The sequence below is a fragment of the Nothoprocta perdicaria genome, unplaced genomic scaffold (assembly GCF_003342845.1).
Source record: "Nothoprocta perdicaria isolate Ctin4 unplaced genomic scaffold, notPer1 scaffold_302, whole genome shotgun sequence".
Taxonomy (NCBI): Eukaryota; Metazoa; Chordata; class Aves; order Tinamiformes; family Tinamidae; genus Nothoprocta; species Nothoprocta perdicaria.
In genome coordinates, this window is record NW_020455536.1 from 765,153 (window position 1) to 778,964 (window position 13,812).

A 13,812-nucleotide genomic window follows, 5' to 3' on the forward strand; every position below is an offset into this window, starting at 1 on the left:
TAACACTGAATTAGAGGAAACACCTGCATGTGCTGCTGCCCCAGAAGTTATCGTTAGTTATTAGCTAAAAAGACCCAGTAGGAACCTGACAGTTGCTGCTCAGTAAAAGAAAAAAAAGAAAAAAAAAAAAAAAGGAAATGAAACAGCCAACTGGGTAACTCTGAACTTGTTCCAAAAATTCAAGAGCAAGTAGATGGAAAAAAATAAAACAAAAAAGCAAAACACCCATTGCACATAGTTTTACTGTGATTCATGTTATGGCCAATGTCTGTTGCAGCTTCCTCCCCATTGCTGACCTTGCTAAGACTGGATTTTTGTCTCCAAAGAAAAAACCTTCTCATTCAACCACTTCTTATTTCCCGTCTCGATCAGTGTGATGCCCTTTACTGGCATTCTGTGCAACTACATGATGAAACAGAACTAAATCTGGATTTTTTTTTTCCCCGTTGCATTGCCAGGGAACCATCAGAACCATCCCTAGCTCCCCTGCTTCTCAGCAGCAAAACAAAACTGTTGGGAAACTTTGGGCTGGCCCAGGGGAGCCGCTCTTAGGCTCATAAAGGATGAGCATGACAAAACCCTTCTCAAGTTTGCTTCTTCCACACAGGTAAGAATACAAGATTTTATTCCCTACTAGACCAAGACAGAAGTGGTACCTTCTGAGTAATGGGTCTAATACATCAGAGCACTGGTTGGCTACCCAGAGGAATCATTTCCAGGGTCATTTCACTGATCCAGGTTATGGAGGGGGACTTCTAAGAAAGCTCATGAAAGTGCTGAACAATATTTTTGAGGAAGGCATGACAACCAAACCACCTACATAGATCATGGCTCTTGAGCTCATCTAAGCCCCTTGTGATATGCCTGCACGTACAGAGATACCCAGCCCGTGTTATTTATTTCAAAGATTTTTTTAAACTGTGCTTCAGAAGAGTATGCTAATTTAAAATTTAATTCAGAACAACAACCTGTATTACCAAATACTTAATTATCAGTATATTTGCAGTGTCCTTGGGCACTGCTGGGTAATCAGAGCTCTCTTGTTTTCATTAAACAATATTTTATTGATAGCACTGAGGACTTCAGTTCTGCTTGATCAACAAGCAAGTGATGTTTATTTTATGCTATGATAATTAACTGGCTTTTCAGGTGTTTCTACCTCCCAGTCTATCACCAAGAATAAGAATATATACATGAAGCATCCTGAAAATAAATTACTATGCAGTTATCACCAGATAATCCAAAAATAAAGTGTGGTTCCTCATTTCTTCCTTTCCTCAAAGTTTTTAAATCTGTGTTCTCTGTCTAAAATTGAGGGAGGGACAGTTCCTTTTACATCTCATCGAGCTTCCAGATTTGTAACCTCATTTTTCTATAAGAGAGATAAGGATCAAAAACCCCATATGGCCTAATAGCGATATACAAACGAATCGACTGGCTAAGCCATTACTTTTAACCATATTTTTCTRAACTCCTGGTGCAGTTTATGAAGCACCACGGCCTTTCTCTCAGATCACAGAAAAAGACCAAGAAAATCAGAGGCTCAAATCTGGCTGGACTGCAGCAGGACACCCTCCCGCAACCTGAGACACCAGGGTACGTTCAATCTCACTCCGCAGAGGCAGCCCTAGGAACCTGTCCAGATGTCTTGCCTGCTTCAACACACCAATCCCTACTGGGGACTATCCTCATCTTTGAGGAAGAGCTCCTCCCAAGTTGGAATTTTCTCTAAGACAAAAAAAAAAAAAAAAGAAGGACTTAATGTTTTTTCTCCCCTCCGCTGCCCCAGAATCATTAACCCCGCTGGTAGGAACATTCTTTCCCTTGCCTACTTTCAAGCTCTGCATCTTTCAGGTCTGCAAACAACAATGGCCAATAAATACCTGCAGGTGTCTGGAAAAATCACCAGGTAGTTGCATTTCCCAACATTACTTTCTAAAATGTTTTATTCTCAAGCATGTTCCAAATGGAACAGCCTGGAAAAATGGTGCAAGGGAAATCTTTATAGACACATAGTAAATAAGGAATACTGCTTTGCTGCAGAAGATTTTTTTATTCTAGGTTTACTGTTCACCCAATAATCCAAGTTGTGCAACACTTGTTTCTGCTTAACCTCTTCACAAAGATCTATTTCCTGAATGCTTTTCATGATACTTTATCTTATACTTCATCTATGTCAGAATTTTCCATCTTAAAATAGAGACAATTATATATCCAGGTAAGTTTTGCTAGATGTTCAATAGGAAATGGTCAGTTAAGACCATTCCATTATTGCTTATTTTGAATTACAAAATGCAAGAATTCACTAGAGGTCTGTAAGCAACTAAACAAACGAAAATATGCAGTAAGAGAGTATTATTTCCCATGTCCCTATATGCATCTCAAAAATAATCTGACATCCACTGCAATCACTTATTCCCAGTAACATACAATTCTGTGGATATGTCAAACATGGAAAMTAACAACAACAACAGTGAAAAAGACTCACTACAAGCAAACTGGATGTTCGTTAAAAAACAGTATTTGCCTACAAATATTGACCAAACTAAATTTCAGAGATCGATATTTGCTTACTAAAGAGCCACAGAGACAAGTACAAAGGACAAACAAAATCACTYCGAGTGCCAGAGCTGGCACTCGGGTCCCAGCTGCTCAAGGAACTCTACCTGACAGAGCAGACACTGGCCAAATGCACTTACTAAGAAATTACCACAAATACTTTACCACTGCATTTCAACATTAGAAAGAATTATGAATTGATAGGGGACATTTCTGAAAATATATTTACCTTCAGTGACAGCTCATTGATTTGATTTAAAGAACAGTTTAAATTAACATATTACCTAACCTCCCCCCACAAAATGCATTTTCCTCCTTTTTAAATTCAGCTCTCAAATAAACAACAAACATTTGAAAAATGTCTCGTTTTCGGTGTGAACTGTATTTTTCATATGGTTTGATCATTTCTTTTGTGTAAGAAGCAATGACCATTTCACTCTCCATTTTAATTCACGTTTTACCTAGGTGAAACAAAATTAACATGTTTTCAAAGGCAGATTAAGCATCAAAAGCTATCATAAATCTAGAGAATAAAGAGTGAATTTTAAAATCCATATTAAGATCTTGTTACACTAGTAGTTCAGTACCTAAATAGATATCCATCTATGCTTAGATATATATTTTGCTAAGACACTAAAAATACATCCTCCTAAGACCATACCTACAGTACAGAGCAAAGACAAATTAATGGTTATTAACGTGCATGAAATAAATAATATCTGCAGTTTCCAAGGAGGAATAAACTGTATATCCTACTTTTATATTTCTCCATCTCCCCATGGGGACAAACAGTCTTTAGTAACTCAACACAGTATCAGATATAGCATCATACTGAAAAAAATATATTTATATATATATATATATATATATTCATATTTGTTGCTCCAGGACAGGCCCTCCACCTGTTTGTGACCACGAAATAAGTCACAAATGTGTGTTGACCACAAATAGGTCATTTCATAACCCTCTTGTAATTGCATCCCTTCCATTAAATATGATGCAATACGCACAAGATGCACATGGAAAGCCCATTCCAGAATACAGGACCTTAGGGCAGGCAAATTGAAAGCAGGAGAAAAACAGAAACAAAACTCACGTGATTGGAAACTGGAGCACAGGGTACTCTAGGACTTGTCAGAAGTTCAGCAGAAAAACTTAGTGGTAAATTTGAATCGTGTCACAAGACTGTCCTCTACTCTTGGTCAGTCCWCAGACATGAGACAGCCAGCCAGCAATAAAACTGAAAAATGCGGGCAGCTTGTAACAGCCAAGAATCTTCCTGCAGAGACTGAATTTATTAGTCTCGGCTATTCTTATTCATAAATTACCACAGTCGTTTTAAATTGAGCGATGATGAAAGAACATTTTGTCCTAAAGCCTGTCATGAAAAACTAATCCCAACATAGGAGCATAGGTGGAGGTRACCTCGGGGGCAGCGCTATTAACCTCCACAGGCTCCGTCCAAAGAGACAAAGCCCTGACCCTGCATCTTCTGAAACGCAGGTGCCCTTCCTAGGGCAAAACGAGGGCTGGCACCCTGCCTGTCTCTTACTCATTTCTGCCAAKGGCAGAGAAGTTCTTGCATATGATCAGCAGATGAGGCAGAACCAATTCCTTAATGATAAATCAGCCTTTCCATCCAAGTACTAAGGTACATTTTCTTTAGCTAAGAAATAAAATAGTATGTAYCAGCTCTAGAGGCATTGACCAGTGTTCCTCAAACAAAACATAATTCAGTGCGAATTTCATGTTAATGTTTTTCTTTCCACCCACACATTTCCAGCTGATTCCACCCAACCAAAATGCCAAGCCACAAAACCACATATCTTTTAAATTGGTTATTGTACCATGGCATTAAGATTTTGTTTTACAGCGAYATCCCACAGCTGTCTAACCTCAAACTCAGCTTAAACATTTCACAGAGCCTCCTTTTTAAAATCWTACAGGGAAACTAGAAGGATAAAAACAAGTAGCAAAGGAGAAAGCTGGCTAGGATGGCAGCATCCGTGTGACTTGAATATGGCAGTCCACTGACTATAAGAATATGGCAGTCCACTGTTCTCTTTGCTGGAGATGACCCCTGTCATAAGAAARGAAGGAAATCAGAACATGTCCTTACACCTCAGATGCTGATGGCTGCTCTAAGACATATCTCAAAGCCCACCTCTACTAGCCTTAAAAAACACAAGGGCTCAGGAATAGCTGAGATGGAGCGCAACCCGTCTGGCTCTTCCAGCTCTGCGGACCGTAACGCTGAAGGGAGAGGCAGGCAAGGTACCCTGGCTACCGCAGGCCCGTTTGCAGGAACCTCAAAAACCTCAAGCCCTGCTGGACAGACATCTCTTCAACCTAAACTATGTTTCACAGTTGCTGAAGGCCTGAACTCCCATCAAAACTCTTTTCATGGAAACTTGGTCTGACAGGTTTCTATAAGAAAGCCACTGCAGAGTAACTGCAAGGCCTCCAGCCACCCCTGAACGTGCATGCACACTTAAAAAGCATTCTTATTTCCCAATCTTCATATGAGAGTTTGGAAGTGCCTTTCAGTATTCAGAGCATTCCTTTCAGTGATGGTGCATTTACTTTAATTTCAAACCCGAAAATGCCTACTTCGAGACTTCACAACACAGGGCTAGGTCACAGCTGCTGTTCCTACAAACGCTATTGCCCAACAAATTGTACTATGGCAYGACCGTGACTCACAAGCAGTCATCAGACTGACCTCTCTTTTTCTGGCTCCGACACAGGGCCAGCTCCACAGGCTTCCGTGGTTGCCATTACATGAGCTGCCTTTGAGTGGTTCGGAACACAAGAATTTAGCATTTCCAAACCAAGCTGTCTAGCTGACAGCATTGTAAGTCTCCAAAGCTGGACTGAGACCTGAGCTAGCAACTTTGCATGTTGAACAACAATAAAATAAATGCAAATCCAACTCTTACTTACACAGCTGTAGTGGCTCTGCAGTACTGACAGCAATAAAAGTGTTTTTGTCAATAAATAGATCAAACATGACTCAAGAGGGCACTGACACACAGTGGCTAGTACCACTTTATTGATAATTTTATGACTATAATCTTCTTCCTACAGCTACTATTACAACTGGCACCTCATTTCAGGGGTTGCTGACTTCTGCCATGTGATGAGGGTCCCTGTGTCTTGGGAAGATTAACCACTTTCTATGTGACTGAGCCTTAGAAAATTAAAGTATTTGCCCCATACYGACATGTTGGTTAGTAACAACTTTACCATCCCTTCCCTCTTCAGGACATTACTGAATAGTTTGAAGAACAAAGCCAGGTGCCGCATCCGAATACTTATTGCAGTGATATCTGGAGATTGCAAAATCACAGAATGACTGAGGCTGGAAGAGACCTTTGGAGSTCACCTAGTCCAACACCCCTGCATAAGCAGAGTCACCTAGAGCACGTTGCACAGGAGTCYRGGACAGCATTGGGYAAACTATCATACAAATAAGAGACAGCTGCAGCCTCAAGGGAATTAAACCAAAAATCTAATACACTCTGAAATTACTAACTTATGATCTAATGGTAAGCAGTAATTTTACTTCTGCTTACATTCAAAATAATCTGTTTTATCACATTTTTAAAATCATCTCCAAGTCAGTATGATTTTCTATCCAGGTATCCAGGAGCTGTACAAATACATGAACTGCAAGGGCATTTTACAGCAACCAGATATTCACCTGCCTTTACTAATGGACAGAGCCAGAAGTAAAAYACCCCTAAAATTATCTCCTTGTACCAAATTGTGCTTCTTGATTATTACTAAGAAAGTACTGAGGACCATTTTTCAAAGTCATATCTGTATRCTCCATAGAAACAGATTTTGCTTTTACCTCTGAAGAATACAAATATCCAGTGTTTTTGTTCTTTGCAGCTCAGTGATTTACTGGCATGTCTTTTCCCACAAAATATTTGCATATATCTGAAAGTCAAACGGTTCTGATACATTCCATGTTTGCCAGGAAGTGAACRCTCCAGTTCAGTGTAACTGAACATTTAAACAAGCACAGGGACCACGACAAACGGCAGCATAATCAACATACCAATGAAGAGCCTGTTGTTAATTACTATCCATTCCAGGCATTCTGTATGAKCAACTTACCTGTAAAGCCTTTGCATTTGTATGTTGGTAAAGCCAATAATTAAACAAGTCACCACCCCCTTTGCTCAATTAGGGAGAAAAAAATGGAATTGTTTTGTATAATTCTGTTACACACAGTTGACATTTAGTTGAGAAAAAACAGCAGCAGTCCAAATCTAAGCATTCCAAATTAACATTATGAGCTGTTCTTGAACAAAATAGCAGCATATATGCATATAAGGACCATGCAGGATAACACATGCTGGTAATCTGAAAGCCATTATACCTTGCAGTACCTGTTGAGTTTCATGGAAGGCCACACAGCTAACACTCAGAATGGAAAAAAAAAAAAGTGCCGCTGTTCTTTAAGTAAGAGCTTGGTACCTATAGGAGAGAGATTGAATTTACAAGTTGTTGAAAGACTTGAGAAAAGCAGCAGTACAATGCCACTATTCATTTACACTGACACAATAGGAACTGAGAAGCCAAAATTTCACTCAGCCCAGCACCACTGCGGAAATATGGTAGTTGCAGGAGCTGTAAGAAAGGGAGAGGCGCTCAGCTGGAACCCGAACTGAGAGCAATGGGCAGAAAAGCAAGCAGGAGACAGGCAGAATGGGAATAGAAGCAGACAAAACAGAGGGAAAAGTTTAGAAAGAATTTTCAATACAGAGAGTATCAGAACAAGGGATTTCTTTCTCCATGTGAGGCCTGCTTTGCCCACTATGTGGTTTGGGCATGAAAAAGGAAATTTTATCTACCCTGGGAACTCCTTCTAATGCATTACCCATTACATGACTACAGTCAACAATCCATGTAAACAACTGAACCCAAAGGGATAAAAGCAAGTTTATTAAATGATGTCTTTTTAAACATAAATCCATTTGAAATCCTGACTAGCCAAATTAGCACTTGCTAAAAAACAGGCATTCCGATTGGTATTAATATTTCAAACCATGCAACTGAACTACTTTTAAGGCCCGACTTGGCTGAATTCCTGTAACCCTTCATGACAAATAGCTCCTTCTGGAGTAGGCAAGTATTTTCTCCATATCAGTTTATTAGCTTATTTAGTCAATTCATTTTGATTACTACCTTGTCAAAAGGAAAAAGAATTTGTAGTTGAAAAGAAAGTCAGTGGAAGAAAAAGCTGTCAAGCTTAAAATCTTCCAAGAACTTCCAAGACCATGACTAAACACATTTTTTTTTTTTTTTAATTTCATTAAGCAAACACTCCATAAAATAATCTGGATAAATCATTATTTAATTTAGCACAGATTTATTCTGATATTCGTTTTAACAATGGAAGATGATGAACGACTAACTTTATACATTTACTCACAACGTACATCTGTCTTTTTGGATTAGAGGCCATCTGCAATGAGGAAAAGCAGCTTTATAGAACTGTTCTGTTCCTCATCAGAGAGGATGCTAGATACACATGGGGTGACAGGAAATGTTTTACATCTGAACAAAGCAAGCACTGTGAACAACAAGTAAATTGAACCAACTGTTTATATACCAAACAACCATTCCAGATTTGGGAAATTACTTTTTTTTTTTTCCCTCTCCCATTTGACCTAATAAACCTGTTTTTTTTTGCACAAGTTAAAAGGGTACAGAAGCACCTCTAACTTTTCTGATTTCTTCCCGCCAAAACATTTATCTAGCCTACTCTGCAGTCAACGAAAGAATACAGATGAGTTGGTGTCTATCCTCTTCTGCACCCAAGGCTGCATCTCTCAACTCCACAACGTTGAATAGACAGAATAACTTGTCCAGAGATTAATCTTCTATCTCTGAATATTGCTAGTCATCAAAAAGATTTTGCTAGCTAGACAGGAAAATCTGCAGTGATCTAGAACAACATCTAAGACCTCAAATCCCCATGTCTAGATCCCTGTGCCACAAGGCCCCTCTTTCACATTACTATTGCAAATTTTAATAGTATTATGTTCTCTTCAGTTAGCACTGAATTAATGTTTTTTCCACTCTTATTCAGCAGCTTTAAAGTTTTAAGTCCAAAAAAATTACCCTGAACTATACACATATCTGATCTTCACAAGCCATTTAAGCATAATCTCCAAATTCRTCTTCATAATGACAGCCCCATTTGTGTCCTCTTAATAACAATAATCACCACATCAATAGTGCTATTTTGCCTTAATTGTTTTGAAATGGCTATTTTTTCCCTTGTCTACCTAATATCTGGAGCAATTCTTCTTACTGGGAAGAAAAATCAGCAACGCCATCTGGTAYTGCAGAAATCAGCAGTATCTCTGTTTTGTTTTGTGATTCTATTAAGAGGCACAGAGAAACATTATTCAGTTTGAAGCAATATTTGAAACAAAACACGTGCCGCATACAAAGAACCTAAAGAAACAGTCTGTGAGCGAAGAGCTGCTTTGAAATGAAATCTGTCATACTCTGTATATGAGAAGTACTAGAAAATTGCATTACTTTAATGCAAGTTGTTGTTCAGTACACACTTCTGAAGTGAACATTATTCTAGAACAATTCCAGAGGTGCTACCACAGTCTAACTAAAATAAAGGCCAACTTTACAGAAAGAAAGATAGGAACATCAAAGGAGAAAAAGAGTCATCTTAATGACTGACCACTCATGAAGTAAGGAACGGTTTAGACTAAAAACCTTTTGCTCCTTTCATGTTCAACACATCTCAAGTGGATGCCTTTGCTGGCCAGCATGTTATTCTCCAAACTTTTAGACCTTAGGCTCTCTGCTGAAAAACAAACAGCCCAGTTTAGAAATTACATAAACAACTCACACATTGTTTATTTTTTAATTAAATCCAAGGATACAATCCCAGTGAATCACGAAACCACATCCAAAGCAGTCTGCCTTCTAATATAACTCTAGATAACCTCTGTTAAATCTCACAATTTCTTCAGATCTGACTTACAAGTTGTCTGTATTTGGCTGTACACCTGTGGAAACTACCTAGGATGGCTGATGCGCAGGAGATACTTCATCAGGAAGAACTAAAGTGATAAAATCATCTCATTTCACAACACTTTTGATGAGAGAAAGCTGCCCCTTTGGGACCATCTGTCAGACCAAGCAAGTAACGTCTCAGGAAAATAAAGTACTGATTTATTTAACAGTTTTATGTTTTCATCCTAAATTGGCTTATATAAAACATCACCATAYCATGTACTTCAGTGCAAATGAAGCAAGAAGCAACCCAAAAGTAGCAAACAGTTAATGGACAAGTTTGCATTCCAAAAATTTACACATTTAAAACAGACATGGCACCAAGYTACTTTGCTGCAAGCAGTAATTTATGAAACGCTTGCTACACCTCCACAGTTTTCTTGTTCTTAARCCCCATTTAATATGCCAATCTTACTTCAGGAGGAAACAAGCTAACTCTGATGCTTTGTGCCAATGCAGATGAGCTTCCCACACACCTGTATTGTGTTTCGCTCTTCAGTTAGTCATCCAGATTACAACAGATGAACAAAGTACCTCTAACCAGATCATATTCACAAGGTTAAATGTGATGGAAAAGGAAGAAGGAGAATGATCTAACAAACAGAGGTCCCAGTTTTGTCAGGACAATGTTTAGTTGCAGCTACAGATGAAGTTATTAACCACAAAGATCTATGGGTTTAGGTCAAATACGGCCCCACGCAGGCAGCTGTGGTCCTGCCATGTCCCCAGTYTGCCCCTGCAGAACCTCCTGCATTTAAAACACTTACACATCCATAATTACAGAATACCCAGCCTTTCTGTGTATGATACTGCCCATTCTGCTACCTTGAATATGACTAAAACGTCATGTATTTGTATTGTGGTAGCTGTAGGTTAATGTCCTGCCTAAATTATCAAATGTTATTAGAACCCCAGACAATTGCTTAATAAAAATTTAATCATATTGTAACTTCTAATCATCATTAAAGATGCTTAACAAGTTAATCTCTCTCGTGCTCCCCTAACATCCTGGAGCAGAAAGTCAGGTGGCGCAYGACAGTACGGCTTCACCAATACTAATAGAGCTATTTTCATTTACTCCAACTGAGCATCCAGACTCAAAAGAAAAAAAAAAAGCAGTCTTAAAATCTGCTGTCATTTGTTTTTGTCTGGACTGTTTTGCAGTTACTCAAAAAAAAACATGCAACATAAATCAAGATACTTCCATACAGTTTTATCGACTGCTGTCCTTGGTAGAGCAAGCACAGTGTTACAAAACAGATYGAAGGTTTACCCTTCCCATCTCGTCACAGCCCCAAAATTCCTCATTTTGGCTCTGTCCGAGCTTAGTTACATTTCTCTGACGGCAGCGTTCCCGCAGTGGGAATGTGGGAGGATCATTACCAGCGAATTTGTCTTTCAGCTCAAATCTGTTCCAAGCGCTTGGAGAGGAAAGATGCTCTGCAACCTCAACCCCGCAGCCGTGGGTATTGGTTCACTTCAGGAAACCACCGCATTTCCTCATCCTTCCGCTGGTCTGGCAGGCTGTRTTTAAGAGAGCCTGAGGACCGCACTGCAAATCAGCTTGAACYGCAGCAAATCGCTGCCCAGCGATGCCCACAGCCCGCATGCTCTGCTCCTGCCTCCCTCAGGTGTCTAATGCTTCATCAATAACTCCAGGTATTGCACCTCAAATCCACAAGATGAGTATCTATTTCTAGGCTCATGGGTTAGAGCTCTGCAGCACTGCCCTGAGGCTGCTCTGTGGTGCCTCCATAGCACATCTCCCGCAACCACATTTTTCTGTGACTCTAGGCCAACACAGAAGGTGGAAAAGGTTCAGTGCAGTGGCTTACCTATAATGCAGTTATTTCAGCATACATCCCTWAGGATCATGGCTATTCCTCCAGCCTGGAAGATCAGATAGGAACAAAGCAACCCGGACCTAAGCCAAAGGCAGCAGTTCCTCTTCGCTGGCATAACAGCTCACTTTAATTTCATTGCACGCATGCATAGCTGAAGTTTTTCTCATCATATATGACACAGTAGCCTAGAAGCCAAATTGCATCCATTAAATACCCTTTCATTAAATATTGTTTTCCATTCAATATGCAGAATTTGGATATTAAAACTTCATGTGGCTGGCAAAGGTCCGGTCCTGCTCACTTCATTGGCACTCACTGAGCCAAACTAATTGTGCCCATCATTACACCTACTTCAGCACGACAACTCATGAGAGTAAGCACAGCAGGATTTAATTTAAACAACAACCTTTAAACATCAGTCCTCATTTACTCCAACATGTCCCCAGGTGACCAAAATGAGCCTAACTATGAAAAACAACAAAACATGGCCACAYGCTAAAACAATTAAAAGCTGCAGTCTACGGTTGGCAAAAACACTCTTCGTATTGGTACTGAACCCGGAGGGTTTTAGCTTTGGATACTTAATGTTGACCAAAGGACATCTCCAGAACGCAGACTCCTCTGCTTCGCACAAACCTGTTCCATTTGGCCAYGCACACGTGCCGCGTCCCACAGACACATGGCCAACGTCACCTCAAGGAACGACCGTCCCCAGGAAAAATTCAAGGGGAAACTTCGGCAGGTTACTTCTCTTAGCAGAGAGCTGCCCGCAAGACACATTTATTGCAGCTTTGGGGTAACAAAAACCCCCAAGAGGGCGCGGAGCCCACGCGGGTTCGAGGCGCTGCTCGAGGCCACGCGAGGCGGCGCGTCCCGCGGGTGGCACCCGCCGACGTGAGGGGCGGGCGGCTCCAAGGCGCCCGGGGCAGGGAGGGCTCTGCGGCCGCGCCGCCGCCGCCCGCCCCGCTCTCCCCCCGCCTGGGTGATGCTTGTGCAGAACTCGCCGCCCCCCCAGGGCGCCCGCGGGCCCCGAGCCCGCCCCGCTGGCGAGGGAAGGGGCACGGGAGGCGGCGGGCAGGAACGTGCTGTGCGGCGGGGCCAGGCGGGCTCCCTGCGGCGCCGGCAGCAGCAGCTACTCACCGGGAGGGTTTACCGCCGCCGGCGTTGCCATCTTGTCTCTAGGCGGAATTAAGACAAATGCAAGAGGGGGAGGAGGGATGCGCTGGGGAGGGGAGCCGGGGCAGGCGAGCCGGGAAGCGCAGGGAGCGGCGGCGGCTGCTCCCGCCCCGGGGCCCGGCGGCGCTGCCCGCTCCGTGCGGGGCGGCCCAAGATGTCCGATGGCCCCGCGCCGCTTCTGCTCATGCGCCGCGCGCAGTGAGCATGTGCCGGGCGGCCGCACATGTGCGCTGCGCCCCAGCGGGACCCCCCACCCGCCGCCCGGCCTCGGCCTCCCCGCTGCGCGGGGCCGCTGGAAAAGGGCCCCGCGCCCGCTGCCCCCCGCGGGGCTCGAACCCGCGGTCCTCAGCACCCCCGCGAGGGAGGGCGTCCCGCGCCGGGTGGTGGTTGGGGCGTGGCCTTGCAGCCGTTAAGCGCCGTTAGCGGCGAGGCGCCTGAGGCGGGACAGGCTCTGAGGGAGGAAGGGGGACGCGGGCGGCCCCGGGGTGGTGGTGCTGCTCGCAGGGTGCATGATGCCCACGGGTGGGGGGTCAGTGGAGTGGGAGGTAAAGTGAGCGTTCGTGCCACGTTACTGCGGTATTGAGTGTAGGTCTGACCTAGGGATGGAGAACTGGGTGCTTCAAAGMGCCCTGGGCACCAGGTGGAAGAACCCTTTCTCAAAGAACTGCATTAATAATGCTGTTTTCCTGGTATTACTAACGAAAATGTAACAGTCTTTTGAGTGCAAGTCATAAAACTTAAAGAATTCAGAGGCAGAACTGGCCTTTCAGTGTGGAATATATGTGAATTATGATAGTGGTATTCTATCCTTGAAAAAAGACTGGTGTACCCTAAGCAATGCTTCCAAACATAAGCAATACAACCAACCCTTTACAGTTCACTTGGCTCCCATTTTAAGCCCTTTAACCAACACAAGGATTAAAAGTACATTTTAAAATGAAATCTGAGAGTTTTTTTCTCATRCTCTCATAACTTCTAAGTGAAAAAATCAGAATCACAGAATTAATGAGATGCAAGATTTGTTATAAACTACCAGTGCAATAACTGCATTAGTGACATGCAAAATAGATATATAAGAATGGTAAAAAGGTCTGTTAATCTTTAAACTTAAAAYTGCTGTGTTCAGTTGCCCTGAACAGTCCCACAGAATTAATGAGACTGCTCAAAATGAAAG

The 13,812-nt window shown here is 42.2% G+C and overlaps 1 protein-coding gene across 3 annotated transcripts in view; it reads right to left on the reverse strand.

Annotated features, from left to right (window-relative positions):
- The window catches only part of ARNT2 (aryl hydrocarbon receptor nuclear translocator 2), a 95,976-nt gene extending 83,295 nt beyond the window's left edge, over window positions 1-12,681 (reverse strand). For 2 of the 3 annotated variants that reach the window (XM_026042448.1, XM_026042447.1), the window contains exon 1: window positions 12,603-12,665. In XM_026042448.1, coding sequence (XP_025898233.1) covers window positions 12,603-12,633 — 31 coding nt within the window. In that variant the 5' untranslated portion in view covers window positions 12,634-12,665. Of the gene's footprint in view, window positions 1-12,602 lie in introns of all 3 variants that reach the window. The other variant, XM_026042450.1, reaches the window with a different exon arrangement.
- Window positions 12,682-13,812: the final 1,131 nt, after the last annotated feature.